The sequence below is a fragment of the Patiria miniata genome, unplaced genomic scaffold (assembly GCF_015706575.1).
Source record: "Patiria miniata isolate m_02_andy unplaced genomic scaffold, ASM1570657v1 HiC_scaffold_1, whole genome shotgun sequence".
NCBI classification, from domain to species: Eukaryota; Metazoa; Echinodermata; class Asteroidea; order Valvatida; family Asterinidae; genus Patiria; species Patiria miniata.
In genome coordinates, this window is record NW_024037047.1 from 34,121,550 (window position 1) to 34,144,414 (window position 22,865).

A 22,865-nucleotide genomic window follows, 5' to 3' on the forward strand; every position below is an offset into this window, starting at 1 on the left:
TATCCCCAGCTACATCATGCTGGATTTATAAATGGATTTATGAATCACTTGAGGCCATACTTGTGATGGTGTTCACTAAAATACCACTGGAAGTTGGTTCTCACCATCGAGCTATATTTACTTAATAGAGCGCTAACTCCTCATTCTTACTCGCGGAGATACTTTGAAGCCGTCCTGCGCGCAGAAATTTTGAATTCATGTGCATGTTTGTAAAACATAACGAAATGAGATGGATTGAATTTAGAAAGTGCACCCTAAATGCAACACGCAAGTAGAACATACGCAAACAACTTAAGCGCGGCATGATGGTTAAAAAACGTCACGGCAAAAATCATCTGCAGCGAATACACGTACGCATTTGCATTGTTTTTGCAGAGCAAAATGAAACCCTCATTTGCTGATTGTTAATATGGTATTCATGGTTATGTCTCAAATATATGTGCTGACAATAATTGGATAACTTTATACTTGACAGATCTGAATCTGATTCACAACCAAGTCTACTATGTCACTGTGGAGGCCTTCAATGCTGTCAACCAAAGCACGATGGCATTCTCTGGTCCTATTGAGATTGATGATACACCTCCAACATACGGCCTTGTAGTGGAGCTATCTGGTGTGTATAGCTTCAATTTCAGTGATCCTGTAAACCAACCAGAATGGGAGTGTGCAAGCGAAGAGGAATGCTTGAGCTTGGACGGGGAGTGTCTGGAATCACTTACCCAGCTGCAGATCCTATGGCAGCCGTTCACCGACGAAGACACTATGATCACCAAGTATGAGGTTGCCCTGGGCACCACACCAGGAGGGTCTCAGATCAAACCTTTCTATGAGGTGTCCAAGGACCAGACTTCGGTGCTTATTACCAACATTGATCTGAGCAGTGTCCTTAGAGTCTATGCCACAGTGAGAGGCTACAATGAAGCCGGTCTGACTAGCACCGCCGTGTCCAATGGCATCTACGTCAGCCGGTTCAGTGCAGGACTTCAACCTCTCAGACCATTCCAGGTCAAAGATGGAGTCACCGATGTAGACTTGGAAGACTCAGACTTCCAGACCTCGCTGCATGAGATGAGTGCATCCTGGGATTTTAGCGGGGATCCGTGTCCAATGAAGAAGTATGAATGGGCCATTTACAGAATTGATGGGCAGGAGATTCAACCATTTAGCAATGTTCTAGGTAATAACGCGACTTTGCCATTGAACTGAAATCGCTTTTTGCTTAAAGACCATTTCAGTATACATGTAAACAAATATGTTATCTCTCATGCTGTTCTACCATTACTGGCTGTTTTAATATTTTATTTTTTATTTTATTTTATTTATTACTTCTGATACTGAAACCAAGGATTCTCCAAATAGTGCCCTAGGCACTGTAAGCTCGAAAGCCTGCAGAAACCTGCAGAGAGAACTGAATGAGAAGAAATTACAGTTTTAGAGGTGGGAGGAAAAACTCAGACGAATGTTCTGGGGAGAACCCATGGAATCAGGCAGGGACTGAAAACCCAATCCACATATTGACCCGGGCGGGATTCGAACCCTGGTCACAGCTGTGGAAGGTGAGGAAAGTACCGCTACGCCAACCTGACTCTCCCTATTACGTAATTTTTGATAAAGGAATTTTATGTCAATGTGATGAAAGAATAAGGGTGTGCATCGGAACCGGGTGCCCGGGTACCCGACTGCTGATGTCAGGAACCGGTTCCACATTATGGAATCAGGAACCCGTATAAACCAACTTTTCAAATAACTCAGTAATTTCTGAGACAATGAAAAAGAAAGGCGTTTAATGGCATTTGTGGGGAATTTTCAAAATGAAAATGCGATACATGGAAAAGCAAAACAGCAAGGACTTCTTCTGAAAAAGTCCTTGGTTAGGATGAAATATCAGGCCACTCTAATTTCTTAAAGCATTATCTTTTAGTTTTGGATGTCAATTGTTAGCATTTATTGCCACAAGCAGCCATATAGCCATGTCTCTTTAATATACGGCCCCTATTTACATAATAAGTCTTAACCAGTTAACGCCGGATTTATTTTGACAAGAACGGACCGAGGCACGGGTTTAATATTCACTCGACTGCAATGCCAGGTGGGTCGAAGCCATCACCCAGGGGCTAGAGAGTCGGAGGCTGTGGCTTGCTGATAGATATTTTCCGGCCTCATTTGTTGCGGGTTTTTCAGTCATTCCATCTGACTTTCGGAAAACTTTTGCTTGTATACACGGCCTCCGGCACGAACTGGTTAAGTCCCTATTTTTTCACTCCTTCATTATCAGTATGCATCGGAATGAAAATACTTCATTTTATGTCACACAAAGTTTGACATTCAGAAGAAAATGGATGTTCAATGGGCGGAAATATTATTGACTTCTTTGTACTTGTTTAATTAAGGCCGTAACTTCCTGGTCATAAATCTAAGTTTAATTTCTGCATCTGCATGGATTTATTTTTGACTTAGAGCGAACCTCAGACACCAACACAGACATTCGAATGACCGATGGTGAGACCTACTACACCCTGGTGCGGGCTACTAACGCCCTGGGCCTGGCTGTCACAGTCCGATCTGATGGAATCACTGTCAAGCGTGATCCCTTGATACCTGGCCAGGTCTATGATGGCCTCTTAGTGGGCTATGATCTGACTTACCAGAAGGAGTCTGATAGGATATCAGCAAGCTGGAAGGGCTTTGGACAAGGGATGCCGATTAAAGAAACTATCCATCACACAGGTAGGTGTTGACAGATTGAAGGTGGACAGTCTTCTGTTAGGGTTTAAATTTTAAGCTAAAGTCAACCAGATCGGTTCTTGGTTCTTGGTTGGTTCTTCTCCTAAATACTCCACGTGGGAGTTTATACAGGAGGCCAGAAACACCGGGGCAAACCCCTTCTCTTACCGATAAGTGTTTACTGGGTTCTTTTACGTGTATTATACAACACACGGGACCTATGGCTTTAACTCCCATCCGAAGGACGAAGCAATAATGGTTAAGTGCCTTGCTTAAGAGCACAAGTGTCTGCCGGAGGGCTCGAACTCACGTCACTAGTAGCTTGAAAAAAAAACTAGAACAGAAATAATTAAACTATACCTAGGCGCTGATCCAGAGGGGGGAGGGTGGTTTGGGGGTGAAAGTTTCAAGTATTATTGACCTCCAAATTTAGAGAAGCATTTTGTGTCAGACAAAATGGACAAAAATTCCGAAATGTTTGGTTTATCTGTACCTCAAATTTGGAAGCCAAAGAGGATGTTTTGTACAGTGATGTGCATTGTAGCAGTCTTCAACTGTATAGTGCTTTAGACTTTTGACTTTTGACTTGATTTCCCTACATTCATTGGCCTGAATCCCCTTCAGGAAATTCTGAAGTCACCAAAGACCACATCACAGAGCAAACTGTGGATTACTACGAGGCCGCGGTTGGAACTGACCGTCGCTACCCTAAGACCAGAGACAACGTGGTGCCCTTCACTTATGTTGGACAGAACACAACGGTCACTTTCACTAACCTCAACAGCATGGAACGAGACTCAACATATTACGTAACAGTCAGGGGATATAGTGCTAGCTTTGCTACAGCTGAGGTGACATCAACAGGGATCAGTGTTGGTATGGACAGCACAGTGCTTGGTAGGTTATTCTCTGTTTTGACTTTTCTTCTCTCATTTTTAGGATATCTAAGCAGAGGGTAAAATTGACATCGAACATCAGACATTCACTAACCTTGTACGAACAAGTTGGTAGTGCAAGCACTTTCAAGGTTACATATGACAGAGCTCAAAATTGCTTGGTTATATTTGTCTGAACCTTTACTTGTGTATGGGCTCCGTGTTCAAGTACTCCTTCAACGGCCACAAAAGGAGAGTTGGGGAGACCTAGTCTGGTTCCAGTTTATCCACTGCGTATTTCGAACGATCCAAAGTTATTGGGGGTGGTCATTACATTGGGAGACCATAACAAGTTAAATTCAAAGGCCCTTTGGACAGCAGTAAACTGTGGCCTTACCATGGCTACTTTGAAATGTTCAGTCTAGCAGTGTGCTGGCCATTCAATAACTATCTCCTTAAAATATTAGGAAACATTGTGTTGGTAGTGTTTTGGGGTAGTCACAAAGGAAGGCCTGGATCCTTTTCATGCATGGCTGAATATCAGTGAAACTCGTACTGACTGCGGTCAGTACCCAGACCGACTGTTTGCGGAAGAGAAAAAGCTGGTAACATTTTCAATTTTTGTGGGAGAGAAGGACTTATCCAAAGGGACATGTTATTTAACTCACCCTGAATGGTTTGTATATTTCTTTGTGAATGAGTAGATATAAATGTTGCATTGAAAAAGGAAAAAAAAAAACATTTCCCAAACTGAGAACTCGTACTGACTACGGTCAATATCCAGACCGACTGTTTGCTGAAGAGAAAAAGCTGGTAACATTTTCAATTTTTGTTGGAGATAAGGACTTGTCCAAAGGGACATGTTATTTAACTCACCCAGAATGGTTTGTATATTTCTTTGTGGTTGAGTAGATGTAAATGTTGCATTGAAAAAGGAAAAAAAAAACATTTCCCAAACTGAGAACTTGATTTCTCTAGTTCATGCTTTAATTTGTTTTCAGCATCCAGTGGGTAAGCTTTTGATATTTTTTGTGTATCTGGTAATAATGCACACCAGCTTTAAATTTCTCTTTATTGGTTTTTATATCTGTTCAGGAAGTGAGGTGGAAGTCCCAGAGTATGTAAACTCTGTCTCAGAGGTGCAACTCATGTGGGCTAAATTTCAATCCACCTTCCCAATCCTGCTGTACTACGTTGGTCTGGGTGAACCATCCACTTCCTCCATCCCACCTGAAGATATGGACTGCCTGGATATGCTGTTGGGGACAACACGGGCCCTGACTACATTCCACGAGAGGTCGATGCATTTTGTAGGCAAAGACACCTTTCTTGAGTTCAAGGGTCTGAATCTGACGCAGGAAGGATCCTACTATGTCACTGTTGTGGGTGGGTGAATATTGTAACTCTTTGTTCAGGGTACAAGAGTAGCTTGAGTGAGAACCAACTAGAGAGAGGTTGAGTTGTAAAATATTGGCTGTGCATCATAGGGCATTGTTTAACTTCTGTCTAATGAAAGCAAATTGTCTCAGAATGAAGCTGATCTCACTTGCCTCAACAATATCAACCCATTTCATGGCACATTATAACAATACTGGGCAGTTACCCAGCTTTGGCGGTTTGTAGAACGCATAGAGTTGCTGAATGTAGCGATTGATTACCATGAGAATTTGTTCCCCAACTGCGATCCTTTTGCGCCCGCCTCGAAATTTGTGCCTTTGTTGTCATACAGACCCATTATGAGCAGCGACCTCTATAGTCATAATTGGCGTGTAGCTTGGGAGTTCCCATATCAGATGCAGTCACAGTGTGAGAGCGTGAATGCATTCATATACCTGCGTGAATGTATGCACGTACATACCCTGTATGTACGTATGTGCGTCGGAGAGAGGACCCGTAGGGAGGGGCCCAGGGTCGCAATCGCTTAAGGTTGACAAAATCTAAGTTTAAGCCCGGACAAACATCCCATCATCCAAACAAACATCCAAACAAACATCCAAACAGAGACTTGCATATTATTATATATACATGTATATACTTATTTCTTTGAAATTTCCCCAATGAATTGCCTATCTGTTGCCATGACTCAAGAGGGAGTGTAGTTGGAAACAGGAAGCGGGGGGATCCAGACCTCCCATATAGGGGTCATGGACCAACGCTGACCATGAGTTGTGGTCAGTGCATAATTCCACTTATACATGTATTCATATCCTTCCAAATCCTTCCAATCTCAAAACGAAAATCAAAATGTATTTCTGTAATTTAATAATAAACCCCTCTTTTTCTTTTATATAAATAGCACAGAAAAAACATGTTTTTGTTCATGCTCCTGTCTTTTTAGGAATGAACGAAGGAGGACAGTGTAACGCCTCCACTAGTTACTTCTCTGTGGATATCACACCACCTATTGAGGGTAGGCTGCGTGTTGGACCTTTCTATGACATGGTAAGTCATCAGGAGATCAGTGTATCATGTTGCTGCATTGTCGCATATCCTGCCATTAAGGCTTGGTTGCATGCTGGATCATTCTCTTACATGTAAGCTACGCTCATGAGGGTAATGAAAAGGCTTTTTTTTTCTCTCTCTCTTTTTTGGGAGGGGGGGGGCTGGTTGGTCATTCTCAAATCTTCCAGAAGCTATATGCCCAGTTTCAATTTAAATTTTACATGAAGTGATTTTTAAACAAGTGAAGTGTTTTTTATGCCCAGTGTGCATGAAATTCAACTTTTAAGGTGTTCCAATCATTTATCACCACTGCTGAACTCAAACGTTTAGTAATCAGTGACACACTTTTTAACAAAAACAAGTGCACACTTTTTAACAAAAACAAGTGCAAGTGCACAATAAGCTCTGGGCCAATTTCGGGCAAGGACCATTAGTCGACTAGTGGTTGATTTGTGATGTACCTTACGCCTGCGCACTGATAGCAACGTGCGAACGTCTCTAGTCAAACGCTGGTCAAAATGTCATCGCAAAACTTCTGGATCCTGGCTCTCTGCTACTTTGCTAGCGTTATGAATGCGCACGGCTATTGGTTACCAGCGATGCAACCAGCCCCAGTAGGTTGGTGCCAAATAGTCGACTAGTGTAGTCAACCACCGTCAACTAGACAGAGTTCGGGCAAGCGTTAGTCGGACTATGGTTAACCATTGGTCAACTATAGTCCTTGCGCGAACTTGTCCCAGGCTGTCTGGCTGGAAAGTCTTGCATGAAATATCCTTGCCTGACACGGTCTGCGTTAACGCAGCCTGTACTAGTATGTATATGTAGTGTGAATGTCATTTAAGTAACTGGCTACTTATTCAACGTTGAACGTCGGACGGGGCACCGGTCTCCTTACTGCACCAGTTAATGACCAAAATAAGCCCCCTAAGTTTCCCAAAAAATATAGCGCGCTATATACCACGTGAGATACCACATGACTGTAACATTACTGCACATATCTCACCTACATTTACAACATTTTCATAAATGGCTTCACGAAGTGTGACACAATTTTTGTTGTTAAGTATTTAATTTATTTTGTTTGCATTTTTGTGACGATTAAAATTTGGTAGGAGGTTCGGTTTTTTGGTCAATTTTTCGGGGACCGACCAACCACAGAGTGACATGTTGAAGCTCTGGTGCCAGAGCTTAATAAATCCTATGTAAATAATAAGAACATATGTATCATCAATGTCTCGTGCATCATCATCTAGAATCATGTAGAAATTGGCAGCATCTTTCAGCGCCTCTTTGTTGACACATAAAGCAGCAACTATGCTTTATTCCTTGCCAATATTTCATGCACTGACTAAAACCCACCAATCACACTCACACTGAATTACCTGTCTGTGACTTTTGAATCTTGTATTTGCAGCCCGTTGCCTATACTGACAGCACTGAGTCTGTCTCTGTAGTGTGGGAGGATTACAGAGATGATGAGAGTGGAATCAAGTCCTACAACCTCCGCCTTGTGCAAGCTGCAGCATGTAATGAGGATGAGGATAACCTTACTGCGGTAGCCAACCAAGACTGGCTGGTACTCGGCCCAGATATTCAGGATTTCACATTCGTGGACTTGAACCTAATTGTGAGTTAAGTTTAAAAAAACCACATTAGGGTTTGTAACTATTGAATTGTGTTCTGTTGACCATGTTTTTGTAGGCATAGACCTAAGACTAATGACGTCACACTTTGTTCACATGTGCACTTCCTATAGGAGCCAGGTGCGGACGGGAGCCAATGGTCCCTGCCTGGCTCCCATAGGAAAGTGCAAATGTGAACAAAACGTGATGTCATTAGGCGTCTGGTTGTTTTTGTGAACAAACTGATTCTGGCTGTTTCCCAGTCCCCCCGTTATCGATTCTCACAGCAAATAGTTCAAAACTGTAAAGTAATTATTCCATAACTAAACGAGGGCCAATGCAAGATTGTGTTGCTAGAAAAATATAAATTTAAAAACAAAAATCTTTTATTCTTTTTCAGGGTGAATCTTGAAAGTTGTATTGAGAGTATATCTTTAAGCTATCGATGTGCGCATCTTTGAAACATATGTGTTTGAATCGTCAGTAATACTTTCCCAATTCTGACTTTGTCATGGATTCTACTTTCGCGTTTTGAAACAATTATTGACATTATAAGCCAGTTAGTTATGTCAATGGAGTAGTCCAGTTCAAAGGTCATTCGGGGTCAAATTGCTGAGGTGATGTTATGTGGTGTTACGCAAACGCCCATTCTGCTCGTAATTGACCTATCGCGGTAGAATTGCATCGACGCAGCTTGTGAAATATTGTCCAATTACATGATATACAAATGGACGCGGAACCGGCAAAGTCTGAAACAAAGGAAACGTAGCGTACACAATCCCATAGGGTTGTCCGAGGAGCATGGCTAACTCGCAAACGTCGATAGGTCAATTAACGCGCGAGCATTCTGCGCCCATGTCCCTGCACATTCATGCACCTTCAATGAGCATTTGATTGTCCTGAATGACCCGTGACTCACAAACCAGCCCTATGTTGTTCAGCTATCGGTAGTTAACCATGCAGGAGACTGTACTACCCCCCAAGTAGGACCTATCTCTTGTGTCCGTCTGAGCCGACAGCAAGTTTAAACGTGACCTGTGGTTAAAGGGAATATACATCATTTGCTTTTGCTGTAATTTTCAGAAATGGATGGAATTGGGGGGTTGGAAATATATAGCAAATATAGTTACACTGACTTTTTTGAGGTTTTGGGTTCGAAAATGCTATAAAAACCAAGAAAAACAATCATTTTCCTGTAGTCTGGTTCCCTGACTCCATTTAAGAAGAAACAGAGCAGTTTACATATATTGGGGAATTGTAAGGTCAGGGAACCAGTCTAGCTGGTTTGTACCCGTTCATAGGTGTGTAATCGATTGCAAACAAGTGTGATGGTCAACTGGGGCCAGTATTTGAAAAAAAGCCAGTTTTTCCAACGCTGATCAGTCGATCAGCGTTGGAAATTGATACAAAAATACCACTTTTCTTGAAAATGACAGTATACCAGGTGCCATGATTTTACAGGATGCTTTACACTGTCATTCACTAACAGTCCAGCAAGGTATTTCAAAATGATTTGGAAATTTTATTTTTTGATGTTTGCAAATGTTGTATTTTCCCTTTAAGCGTACATTATCCATGAGCAGTTTGATTTGAATTGGAACTTGAGGACTCGTGATGGACTTGCAGGGACATGTGAAGGACTGGACTACATCCCTGACATTGAAACAATTGTCAAGGGCTGGATTTGGGTTGTACTTGTAAAGTTCACCATTAAAACATCACCACTGATCATATACCATTTCCTTTCTGCACAGACAAACCAGCCCTATTTTGTTCAGCTGTCGGTAGTTAACCATGCAGGAGACAGTGTCCTATCCCAAGTAGGACCCATCTTTGTTGACTCGTCTGAGCCAACAGCAGGACTGGTAGTTGATGGCATGGACTTCAAGATGGACATGACAGACAGCGGCAACAGAACCCAAGTTACTGGTAAATAGAAATTGCTACATAATTTAATTCATGTTCTTGCATGAATAGTGCAGCAAGTTTAGACGTGAACCATGGTTAAGCATAATTTGACTAACTTCATTTAACCCGGGTTTGACCGCTCAACTTTGGAATGTACTCCACAGCATGCATGGTTGCATTGCTAGTTGCCAAGTATATCAATATGTACAGCAGGGAGCCAGGACTGAGAAGCATTGAGATGACTTTTTGAGGCACATCGACTCAACTTCTGATTGGAATGTGCACAAACCCAGCATCTTTGTGTCAACCCTGTTGGGCTCGAGTCTGGGGTTCAGACTTAAGTCAGTCTCGAGTCACAATCGGCAGAAGATTCAGACTCAGACTTGACCATCATGACTCAGACTTGACGCTACTGAGTACGTGACTCACGAGTCATGCATTTTTCTACCAAAACAAAATTTACTTTAAAAAACATAATGCTGGGCCCAATTTCATGGTTCTGCTAACCACAGCATTCTGCACTTATGATCACCACTTTGTGCTAACCGGGCTAGCAGAATAATTCTGTGCTAACCATGTAAGCACAAGATCCTTAGGTACAGGATGTACTCATGCGCAGAAGCCAAAATTCCTTGCTAACCCGTGCAAAAGGCTTACCGTAAGCAAGGACTTTTCGGCTGCTTTCACCAACAGTAAGCATGAAATGGGTCCCGATGTATATTTTCTGGAAGTAACGTTAAAGCAATGCTAGAGAACGTTAAGCACATGAACTGTATCAACACTACTTTCTAGGTGGTGTTATTTTTGTTTAAAATCATCCCTCCCAGACTTCCCACAACAGTGCGCCACTTACGTATCACTGACATGTGTGTCCGTGTCTATGCACATCTATTTCACACAACATACATGTACAAACCTTGAGTAAACATACTTTCAACAAGCATACGTCACTTCGCATGGACCTATTTCTGCAAGATCATTATTGGGCAGAGCACCAAGAAATAATGCTGGTATTCTGTGCTACCTTAGGCATTGGTTGATGCAATGAACCAGCAAATCTGGCTCTGAGCTGATGGTTCCGCTGCGACTATGGCTAGATCCCTGCATAGGCCTGTAGGCGGACGTGCTGATATAGCCATAGACATGTGTACCACGTTGGCTTTGAGGAGGATGCACGTTGTTTGCAGTTTCCATGCTTCATGTCTTAGCACTTTGAAATTCAAACAGCTAAGGCCAGACTCGTAGACAGATTTGAACCAAATGGCTTGAGTCTTGGACTCTGACTCAAAGTGACTCGAGACTCAGACGCAACTCGACTATAACATTGCTGTCATATCTCTGTCTTTTCATCAGTGAGGGGAAGTTTGTGAGTCTATAAGATTCATAAACAGACAGTATCTAATATCCTTACTAAAATTTTAAACCTATAAACTCATGTTGACTTGACTTTTTCAGGCACAATCTTACACTTGCCCAACCCAGAGGGCCCACCCTGTCCACTGAGAGACATTCCCTTCACTGATCCACAGTGGTCAGCGATGGACTTCAAGGGACTCTGGAACATGAACAGGAAGAAGTGGGACCTGGAGTATCAGTCACAGCAGGTAGGCTCAAGAAACTTCTTTCTGACAGTAATTGTATGAACTCAGTGGGGGAACAGAAGTTATTGCGACCACTCACTAAAGCTCAATATGTGGGACTCACTACACATGCCCTTAACCTTACATTTGGAGTTGTGGGCTACGTACATGTACTTGCATTGCCCTTGGATTGACGTATCTATTACTCCCCATCCACTGCACACATGGGCAACATCACGTGAGCTTCTTTAATGCCACACTGTATGAATTAAACGTGACATACATGTCAAACATTTGTGCATGCATGTCAGACAATTATCATATTTGTTATTAAATAAGACTTAAGGGTTTGCATATAGTGGACATGATCAATGAATGGGAGGTTTGCGATAACACCATGTGAATGATATCTCTTGGTGAGTTGTGTGGTTCTGAGAAGAACCAGTGTGTTTAACTCAAAGTTTCGATCCGTATGTTCTGCTCGTCATCAGGAGACTCCTGATGATGAGCAGAGCACACTGTTCAAAACGTTGAGTTAAACACACAAGTTCGTCTTCTCAGAACCACACAACTCACTAAGAGATATCTTTCATTCACATGGTGTAACGCAAACCCCCATTTACCGTATTTTTTGGAATATAAGCCACTGCTTATATGTTGAATTTGCCCATGAAAATGTTTACTGCGGCTTATAAGCAGGGCGGCTTATACGCCGAGCCTTGAAGATAATGTACTGGTATAAGAAAAGATCTGTTGCTGAAATGAATTATCAATTAAGAAAGTCATTAACGGACCGAAAGCACGTTCCTCGAAAATATACTGAGTGGTAAAAAGTACGACAGGCCGGCTGACCATGCGTGAGTAAAAGCTGTCTTCCACAACCGACTGTACATGATACTGCTGCATGCCATGCTGCATGCATTCCCAATGGACCACACCATTTGTGGTAATAAAGGGGGTTTCCTTTCTTGGGAACAATAATTACCAATATTTTAGCTGTTTAAAAAAAGAAAATGACAACTAATACTTTTTGTGGAGTTCAAAACATTTCTTTATTCGATAATCAGTTGTTCAACGTCACAATATAATTTTTATCTTGAAATGTATTCAAGAAACGATGTAAAACTCAAAACGGGGGCTAAATCACCCCTAACAAAATTAATGGATTCATCCATAAAAATGTCAGCATCCTTTTTGACTGTTTTCCAAGAAAGTTACGATCGAAACTTAAATTTTTGACGTTATTACTTGTTAGTAATCACAACAATTTGATATGTAAGTTTTGTTGTAAAAAAGGACCTTTTTATTCTTAGGACAAAACAAATCAGCATCTGTTGCCAAAAAGCAAGATTTGTAGCGCTCCAGTCAGACGACACATGGGTGGGTTGCAAAGTCTCTCAAGTGCTGCGGGAAAATGTAGTCATTCGCCGGTGCAGGCTGCCGGGCCATACATGACTTTTAGGCCAAGGACTGGAGGGGCCAGCCGGCAGCAATTCCCGGTGTTTATTTCTCATCATCAATTTCCATATTTGTTTGTAAGAGTATCGTCTGTAAATGATTTGATATAACTTTTGTTGCCCTTTTTATAGCTTTCGTAGTGCAAATGAAACTGGTCCAGAGCTTTTTGACTTCAGAATTTGGAGGCCTTACAACATTGAAACCGCTTTTACGCCGGTGCGGCTTATACGCCGACTTCAAATCTTAATTTGCAGATTTTTGCGTGCTGCGACTTTTACTCCGCGCGGCGTATATTCCGAAAATTACGGGAATGTTTATGATTGGTCAAATATGCACAGGGCAAAGCTTAGTAATTGGTCTCTTATCCCTCCCCTCAAGAGTTTCCCTTGTGGCACACCGTCAAATAAAGCTTGTCATGTGAGGTACCGTTCTTTCATTTCTTTCAGACAGATACCCTCTTACAAGGATAACATTGTGATCAGTAAACTCTGTTTCTCATCTAGAGACTGCTGTATTCCAACAAGTTGTGGGGTTTATGTATGCATTGAAGCACAGATGCGTGAAAAGTGGAACTCTAAACGTTTACTTGAAACACAAAGTTCACAAAAGAGATATTTCGTCACACAGTGTCACTGCTAACTTCATTTTTTATTGACTTCACGGTGTAAATCTTGAAATGTTTAAGTATATGTGTATTTATTTATCAATAGAAAATTCTGAGGTGTTTTCAGGCAAACATCTCAAGACCCGTTCATTTTAACCCCATTGCTGTTGATAACCAGGTACATGCATCTGATGAGAGTGTGATGCTGATTATGGAGAGAGATACTAGAGGGCCTCGTATGCTGTCTGGAGCCTACGTCACCAATGCACAGATTGTAAGGAGCTCAGAATATGAGGTCAGTACTCGGCAAGAAACCTTGAAATATCAGCCCCTTACAACCATGACATTAGTGGCGTGATTAATGCATGAAAATCAGTAATGCCATCCAGGATGTTCATTGTGTCCCCAACAATTCCTGCAAAGAATTTGCTTCAATTTCTATTCATTTCAATGTATGAATAAAAAAGGCTATTGAATTCATTTTTATTTCTGTTTTCACATACATTTTCTTTTATACTTAGTATGCTTAATTTCTACTTATTTTACCATTGCAAATGTATTCTGAATACTAGAGTTGTTGTCAAATTATTCATATCAGTCACATATAAGGGAGGCATGCAACTTGATAACCAAAGAGAAAGGAATGCCTTTGTGCAGTTCTTGTAAAAAGCTTATGACTCAACCAAAGACTAAATTGAGTTGTGAAGAGTTGACTTGTACTCTCACATACACACAATGGAAATGACTTGCTATGCCGAATACCCCAGAAGACTTCCTTTACCTTTTCTTCTGAAATGATAGTTTGACTTGAAAGCTGCCCCACCTGACCTGCACAGTGTGACCAGCATTCTATTCTGGGATGGCCCGGATGGAGCAATAGGGGAATATGACTTTGGTGGACGGGAGAACTGGCAAGAAGGGATCTGTCAGTGCTGTTATGAACAACCCTTCAACCAGGTAAGTGAGGCAACCAGATAGAGGGGGTATGACTGTTTATTTATACCATGGTTTAAGGGTAGAGTACATCATTTGTAATTTGTGTATTATTTGGTTTGAATCAACAAAAGTGCTCAAAATCTAAAGAAGGGTGCTGAACAACTAACCTGATGAACTTTTAGCTCAGTGAATGCTGTACATTCCGAGAAAACAATGTTTTAGGATTTTGATTTCAAATCAAAAGTTGCTGAGTCATGTTTTGAATTGCGCCCTAATTCAGCATTCACGTTCTCATTCAGCCGATTGCAGCTACTTGATGTTGCGAACTGAACCGCTGAATTGTAGCAACTTTTGAAGCAACAAAAGTGCTCAAAATCTAAAGAAAAGTGCTGAACAACTAACCTGATGAAGTTTAATCGTGTCAATGCTTGCGCACGCTTCGCCGAATTAAAAAGAACTACTAATGGAATTTGCCAAGAATGCACCAGAATTAGAATGCATCTTGTTATTACAAACAACTACTGAAATTTGTTTTATCTTTTATTACTTCTTAAGACATTTTTCTTTTCAACAGTCTATGTGTCCTCAGTGTGACTGCCAGGATTTCTTGGGGATATTGGATTCATCTGAAGACAACTCAACATTTGCCAGCACCACAAATAGGTCACTTGAAGCCACACCAACCAGCGAGGTCACAATCAGTAAGATGGCTGAAGTGACCAGCGCTTCATTGACCACAATGGGTCCCGTCCCTTGGACTATCCAGAAAATGGACGAAGATGGGGACAGTGTGTCTGATGATGAGAGTGGGAGATGGATATCACAACGAGCTTGCGGCATCCAACTCTATCCAAGTAAGATTATAGACCGATCCATTGAGCCCCACCTCATTGTGTTCCGACCAATCACAGCTGTGATTTATGTCTGACATGTCCAACTCTATCCAAGTAAGATAATAGACCGATCCATTGAGCCCTGCCTCATGGTGTTCTGACCAATCACAGCTGTGATTTATGTCAGACATGTCCAACTCTATCCAAGTAAGATAATAGACCATCCATTGAGCCCTGCCCCATGGTGTTCTGACCAATCACAGCCGTGATTTATGTCCGACATGTCCAAATCTATCCAAGTAAGATAATAGACTGATCCATTGAGCCCTGCCCCATGGTGTTCTGACCAATCACAGCTGTGATTTATGTCAGACATGTCCAAATCTATCCAAGTAAGATAATAGACCGATCCATTGAGCCCCACCCCATGGTGTTCTGACCAATCACAGCTGTGATTTATGTCCGACATGTCCAAATCTATCCAAGTAAGATAATAGACTGATCCATTGAGCCCTGCCCCATGGTGTTCTGACCAATCGCAGCTGTGATTTATGTCAGACATGTCCAACTCTACCCGAGTAAGATAATAGACTATTATAAGATGGAATTTTTATTTATTTATTTATTTTTTCTCGAACTCGAACCCACGACCAGGAGGTCGTGGGTTCGAGTCCCACCCGAGTGATTTTTTCCAACTTTCACTCGGGAGGTAACACACTGAGTATACAGTGTTTAAACGTCAGTGAAGGGCAGAACCTAATTTGATTTGATGAAGATAATAGACCAATTCATTGAGCCCCACCCCCTGGTGTTCTGACCAATCACAGCTGTGATTTATGTCAGACATGTCCAACTCTATCCAAGTAAGATAATAGACTGATCCATTGAGCCCCGCCCAATGGTGTTCTGACCAATCACAGCTGTGATTTATGTCCGACATGTCCAAATCTATCCAAGTAAGATAATAGACTGATCCATTGAGCCCTGCCCCATGGTGTTCTGACCAATCGCAGCTGTGATTTATGTCAGACATGTCCAACTCTACCCGAGTAAGATAATAGACTATTATAAGATGGAATTTTTATTTATTTATTTATTTTTCTCGAACTCGAACCCACGACCAGGAGGTCGTGGGTTCGAGTCCCACCCGAGTGATTTTTTCCAACTTTCACTCGGGAGGTAACACACTGAGTATACAGTGTTTAAACGTCAGTGAAGGGCAGAACCTAATTTGATTTGATGAAGATAATAGACCAATTCATTGAGCCCCACCCCTGGTGTTCTGACCAATCACAGCTGTGATTTATGTCTGACATGTCCAACTCTAATCCATTAAGCCCTATCTAGTTATTGTCTACATTTCTTTGTGTGCTCTGGTGATCCTCATCAATAATTATGACTATCTACTCTTTTTTGTTCATATTTTCTGTCTCTTCATTCTTGTGACCCCTTACCTCAAGTAACAATTAAACCTTTATGAACAATTTCCATCAGGAAATTCGAATGAATGTACCACACACCAAGTTGAAACAGAGGCTGCCTATTCTTTTCTAGATGGTAGTGCATCTCAAGCTGTTCTGTGGTGTCGTTATTTGAAGGATGCCTGGCGAATGACATCGGAGGTTATAGATCTTGACTTTGATCCATCAATGGAGGAGCATCATTTCTCAGTCCACATCAGAGTCATGCCGTTTGATGCAAATGAGGTATTATTACTGTGCTAATAGAGACTTTTACACGCTTATAAGAAACATCGATTTTACAAGTGAACAATAGTATACAAATATTGAATGCTTCGAGTGGTGTAGTAAAACTAGCCTCCTGAGGTGATCCATGGACATTCTATTTTCCCGAGGCGAAGCCGTGAGAAAATAGAATGCTCCATGGATCACCGAGGGAGGCTAGTTTTACTTCACCACGAGATAAAGCATTCAATATTTGTTTTATAAAACTTCACCCACAGATTCTGCTTGGTTATAATATTTAAATTATTTAAATCTGAACACAGTTGAAATATACTTCAATTTCAATACAAAACTGGAGGAAAATGTATTTCTCTCTTCCAAACTACCCCTTCGCGAAATGTTTGAACCCAACTCTGCGGCGCGCTCTCTATGGAACAGAACGCGCTGCGTGCAACGCGCAACGCGCACACAAGCATGCATTTGCACACAAATACCGCACCGTGGAAATAGTACTTTGGTTGCTAATGGTATAGTACTTTGGTTGCTACGGGTATAGTACTTTTGGCCGTGCACAGAAAGATAGTAAAAATAGAAAGTATCATGTGACTCGCTCTCGGCCAATCATGACAAAGAATCTGTGGGTGAGGTGTTATAAAATTGTATATTTCTGTCCATCAACATGCTCATTATTTCTTTTTTGAGAGCTTGTGTGAAGAAATGCACAAACTTGTTTGGATGGGACTGTAACCCACAACCTCCTGCTTAATTATACATACAATGAGTTTGCTGGGGTCAGCTGGCTAATTGCAATCCTACAGAGTAGATACGTATGTAACGATTGTGCAAAAAAAAAATTATCTCACACATCTCTTTTAACCCTTGTTCCTGACAAATTGAAATTCATTTTGGGTTTTTCTTTGTGGATGCGCTTAATTTTTTTCACATGTGCTTCTTACTTCATGACCCGCTGTCTTACATTTGTCACGAGTACATTGCGATGGGCTTTTTCTCATTTCTCAGGTCTTAAAACATTTCACTCATGCATCAGCAAGTTGTGGGTCTGAGTCCCACCAGAGCAAGCCAGTAAATTGTTTTCTTGCAAGATATTACTTAGTATATTTATAAACTATACTTAGTATAGCTTAAAGAATTGTGCGCTTGAAGGGCAAAACTTTATATGCAAAGTTACATCTTCTTGTTTCACAGAAAACAAATTCACTCAGGAAAATCTCAGTTGTGATGGATTTCTATTGTTACAGGATGAATGGTCCTTTGAAGTGTACATCGATGGTAAACTCCTGTCTTCACTGACTGGCATACCGGTCCTGTCCTCATCTACTAAGCTCATCCTTCATGTCTTCAATCGAGACAGCTACATCGCTGAGCTACCAGACCCCTTCAATCCTCCAGCTGTTGCAGCAACACTTAGAAATTTGAGGTCTGTACAACTTTCTTGTTCTGTTTCAAACACTTTTGTCATTTTCTGGGTTTTCTACAGTGTGCTTTGAATAACTCAGTTACCGGTCATTTGGGTTCAAATTTTGTTTATGTCCCTGTTACATCTTATTAAAATAAGAAATCGGACACATTCTGTGCCTTCTATCTTCAAGAGTGATTATAAAGAAAACCTACAAAAATAAAGAATAGTTGGAAGTCAATTTTAATGATACTTGAATGGCAAATTACACAGGTCAGGTGTAACAGGGACACAACAATGTTACACTTTTGGGCCCCACATTTATGGGATGACCCTTATCATGGGGTGCTGTGGTCCAATGGTTACGGTGTTCGACTCGTGTGCCGTGGTACATGGGTCCGAATCCTGACTGGGGGAAAATGTTGCTTGCGCTCCTGAGCAAGGCGCTTTACCATTATTGCTTCGTCCTTCGGATGGGACGTGAAGCCATAGGTCCCGTGTGTTGTGTAATGCACGTTAAAGAACCCAGTAACACTTATCGCTAAGAGAAGGGGTTTGCCCCAGTGTTTCTGGCAGTGGCAGCTTAATGTGCCGCAGTACCTTGTAAACTATTATAAAGGTGTTACATAATGGTTCTCATATTTCTCATGTACTTTATTTACCTGTCTCTAATAATAGACATCATTTCCAGCGCCTTGAGTACCTAATTGTTGGTAGATACGTGCGCCATAAAAGACTTCAGTATTAGTATTATTATTTTTATTTTTATTATTCCTTTAAAGGTTTTGCTGTACTGTAAGGGTCATCCTACAAAGCAATGGTCCAGCATGACTCAGGAAGCCTAGTCTTGTTAACTGGTTTTACCACAGCATTTATGACCATTACATTCATTAGAATACTCTGCCGCTTTCTTCTGATATAGGATGCCGCCTGATCAGAGCAATCTGTGTCGTTACGGAGCACCATTCAGGGCTGGAACCAGTCCTGTCTCACGCTACTTTGCTGGTGTCGGCTCAGTAGCAGGAGCCACAGATATTGTGCCATTTGAAGAGGTAAGGCCAGGCGTGACCTGTACCCTTTTCAATAGATGTTTTGTTCTCCAGACAATTTCCAGTTTCAGTATTTCTGAGTATCTTAAAGGGTTTTGTGATGGGTATGCCTGCAGCTTCAAATCTGTCACTCCAGAGATAATAAAACTTTATACTTTTGATGATGGTGCTTTGATGATGGCCACTTTTAAGACACTAGCGGGATGCCGCACTTCGCACAGCACCCGCTAGCTGGTCAGTGCGCCCTCAATTGATGTATTTTTGAGAAGGGGTTCATTATACAGTCAGGTTTTCGAAATGCATATACTTTTTGGAGTGTTTTCATAGAGATAATGTAATATTTAACTATCTCAAAGTCTCAAAGAAATGTTTTAGAGTGTTTTCATAGATATCATGGAGTATCATGGCCTAGCGGTTAAGAGCACTGGACTCATGCTCTGGTGTTTCAGAGGCAACAGTGGAGTGGGTTTGAGCCCGCGGGGTGGACACTTGTGCCCTTATGCAAGGCACTTAACCATTACTGCTTCGTCCTTCGGATGGGACGTAAAGCCGTAGGTCCCATGTGTTGTGTAATGCAATGCACGTAAAAGAACCCAGTGATATTTATCACTAAGATAAGGGGTTTGCCCCGGTGATTCTGGCCTCCTGTATAAACTCACATGCGGAGTGTTTAGGAGAAAAACCAACCAAGAACCAAAAGAACCAAGATCATGTTGTAATGTTTTAATTATTCAAAGTTTCAAAGAAACATATGTGCCAACTTGAAAAACCAAAACAAAACAAACAAAATTTGTTTTCCTGTGCCAACCGTGACTTCAGAGGACAGTGAAATCGGTGCATATATGTATATGAGATGCGATCAAGCTAAATGAGTCGTTTGTCGGGAACTTTCATTTGGAGATTCAGGCCAAAATAGGGCCATGTCATCACATCACTTCATCACATCTCTTAGTGTTCCGACTTCCATAATTTTTGAACTAAAGATGGTATCAGCATGCGGTTTTCACAGCAGTAATGCTGAGATTGTGCTCTTTTCAAATCTCTTAAAAAAAAAAATTTACCAGGGTCGACGAACAACTCATTTAGCTTGATCGCATCACCTATATATGTGACCGGCTCCATAAAAAAGGGTATTAAGTCGCGCTGTGCATTATGGTGTAATGGCCCGCTCAACATGGAGAGGGTGAACATTTTGTCAAAATGTGATTTTTATTTTTTTGTCATGAATGACATCTTTAATACCTAAAGTTTCAGGGTTCATTCACAGAAATGTTGGTTTTGATGAACAAAGTGGAAAAAACAACCATTTTGTATGTATCATTCTGTTGGTCTACAACACAGCCATCTATTTCAAAGCCTGTTTTCTCAGTTGTGTAATATGAACTCCAAGGAAGTAATTTATATGCAAATACGTCATATCTCCAGAACAGGAGGGACTATGGAACTCTGTTATATACCAAATAAAAGCTTACATTGTGGGCTTTCAAACCATGTATATAACTCATTTCACTTTTGTGCGACTTTCTTGTGACCTTTTTGTAGAGCCAGTCACATATACCAGTTTAATAAGGACCTCCATATACTGGATGACCACATAATCAGAGTTTTTAGGCCTTTTACGCAAAATGTGACACACAGACATCAGACAGACAGACCAACATCAGACAGTGAAGGATCTTTAAATATAGGATTTGAGCATAGAGGCCCATATCAGAGATCAGGTTGATAAACCTGTAGCTTGTTTCACTAACCAACCCCAAATATCACCAATCAATGTTCTTGTTACTCATGGTATGCCTGTCTTGGAAACACTCTCTGTTTGTACAGATTGCCAGGCCATGCGTTCCTTGCATCCATCCGTGTGATCGTTACCAGTGTGATCCCTCATGTTCCCTGGATGCTGTTCCCATCACCTTCACATTGGCCAACCTGACACTGCCAAGACTGGAGCTATCCAATACCACCCTTGACAATGATGCTAATGCAACAACGCCACCTTCAAACCAAGATGAGGGATCACTCCCATTCTTCCTGACAGGTGGGATAAATGGAATAATCCTCAAATTGAGAGATTTTCCCCAAAGGGTAATATAACTTCCCTGTGACTGTTTACAGCAAGAGTCACATACTTACTCAAGAACATGTTTTGTTACCAAGTGTACTTATCCATCACATGTTGTTTAGAGACAGTTTCTTATCGTAGTTTACCTATCTAGTGCAGTGCCCGTTCAAAACGTGCCTGTTTGGAACGGGCAAATTGCTTGGCCTCTGGTAGACCCGCAAACGTGGCGGTATAGAGTGCAGTGCCGGTATAACATCGCACCATATCTACACCTCACCGTTGTGTGATCGTCCGCTTCAAAAAAATGGTGGAGGCCCACCTCACCGTTGAGTGATCTTCCCCCTTCAAGAAATGGTCGAGCCCATACAGCCAACCACCATTTGCATGTGCGTGTCTGTATATTATACACGTTTGTATGAGCTAGCACTCCGAAAATGCTGCCTTTTTTGCAGCGTCTTTGAGAATCGCTCATCCAAACAACTTCAGTCTTGACACTGAATATTCTTGGGTGCTGAGCAATACACCTGCTGATTTTCAACTTCATACAGTGCCTGGTTCAGGAGATAATGGAAACACAGATTGATGCACAGAGATTCCTGGAATTATAGTAAGATGCAGTAGATTTTTTTCTTTTGACTATTTCTGATACCATATTTTACATGAGCCAATTTTAGTGGATGATTTTTTTTTTTTGGCAACCCCCCCCAGTGAAAACTTTCTTAGGAAATGGGAAATCGGTGTCAGCATCCTCCAATGGTTTCTACATCGATGACACACCACCAAAGCTGGATCTTTTTTTCTATTTGGACGTCAATGTAAACGAGTATGTGCCAACATCATTTCAGTCTTCAGACTCTACCATCAGTGTGCTGTGGATTTTCATCGACATGGAGAGCATGGTCAAGGTAAAATGATTAGCGGAATACCACTTCATTAATTAAACAGTGTATTTACAAATGCATTTGCTTAGGGATACAAGTTTAAGCAAAGAAATTCGCCGGAGCAGAGTTTGAAGCTCCAACCTCCAGAAGACTGCACTGATGGCAATCTTTCCATCATTCACTGTCTGTTGATGGGATGCTAGTCAGAAGTCATAGTGTCATGTTTCCATGTGCCAAGGATCACACCCATGCTGGGAGCTCATACCGTTGCTGTTCTAGAGTCAGGCCTTGCAAACAATTAGTACACAGTGCAAAACTTAGAAAACTTTGTGCACCATTCACTGTAAAAATTGGTACTTTTTCCAAAAGCAGACCACTATATGCATGCATGGATCCCATCGCAATAATATCTGAAATTGTGTTTTTAGGAGCATCACTGGGCGATAGGAACATCCAAAGGCGCAACAGACCTGCAAGACTTTGTCAACGTTGGGTTGAACCAGACAGCTACTAACAGCAACCTGACAGGATTGCTGCATCACAACACTACATACTATGTGACTCTGAAGGCTATCAATGGAGCAGGCTTGGAAACCATTTTAGAATGTGATGGTAGGTAGAGATAGACTGACATACAGACAGACAGACCAACAATCAACTAGGCTGGCAGCTATATATCTAATGAGGTACTCCATCACAGTAGGTAACTCCGAAGGCTATCAATATTTGAAACCGAAATTCCATCAATAATGAAGGCCTCGATACACATCATTAGTATTTGATGAT

At 41.5% G+C, this 22,865-nt stretch overlaps 1 protein-coding gene across 1 annotated transcript in view; it reads left to right on the forward strand.

Annotated features, from left to right (window-relative positions):
- The window catches only part of LOC119733124, a 197,386-nt gene that overhangs the window by 150,634 nt on the left and 23,887 nt on the right, over positions 1 to 22,865 (forward strand). Inside the window, exons 101-117 of the mRNA XM_038206700.1 lie at positions 476 to 1,180; positions 2,461 to 2,730; positions 3,352 to 3,624; positions 4,698 to 4,988; positions 5,941 to 6,044; positions 7,459 to 7,671; positions 9,421 to 9,595; positions 11,030 to 11,178; positions 13,395 to 13,511; positions 14,018 to 14,173; positions 14,727 to 15,006; positions 16,540 to 16,691; positions 17,930 to 18,108; positions 19,010 to 19,139; positions 20,964 to 21,174; positions 21,907 to 22,103; positions 22,508 to 22,691. Coding sequence (XP_038062628.1) covers positions 476 to 1,180; positions 2,461 to 2,730; positions 3,352 to 3,624; positions 4,698 to 4,988; positions 5,941 to 6,044; positions 7,459 to 7,671; positions 9,421 to 9,595; positions 11,030 to 11,178; positions 13,395 to 13,511; positions 14,018 to 14,173; positions 14,727 to 15,006; positions 16,540 to 16,691; positions 17,930 to 18,108; positions 19,010 to 19,139; positions 20,964 to 21,174; positions 21,907 to 22,103; positions 22,508 to 22,691 — 3,786 coding nt within the window. The remainder of the gene's footprint in view (positions 1 to 475; positions 1,181 to 2,460; positions 2,731 to 3,351; positions 3,625 to 4,697; positions 4,989 to 5,940; positions 6,045 to 7,458; positions 7,672 to 9,420; positions 9,596 to 11,029; positions 11,179 to 13,394; positions 13,512 to 14,017; positions 14,174 to 14,726; positions 15,007 to 16,539; positions 16,692 to 17,929; positions 18,109 to 19,009; positions 19,140 to 20,963; positions 21,175 to 21,906; positions 22,104 to 22,507; positions 22,692 to 22,865) is intronic.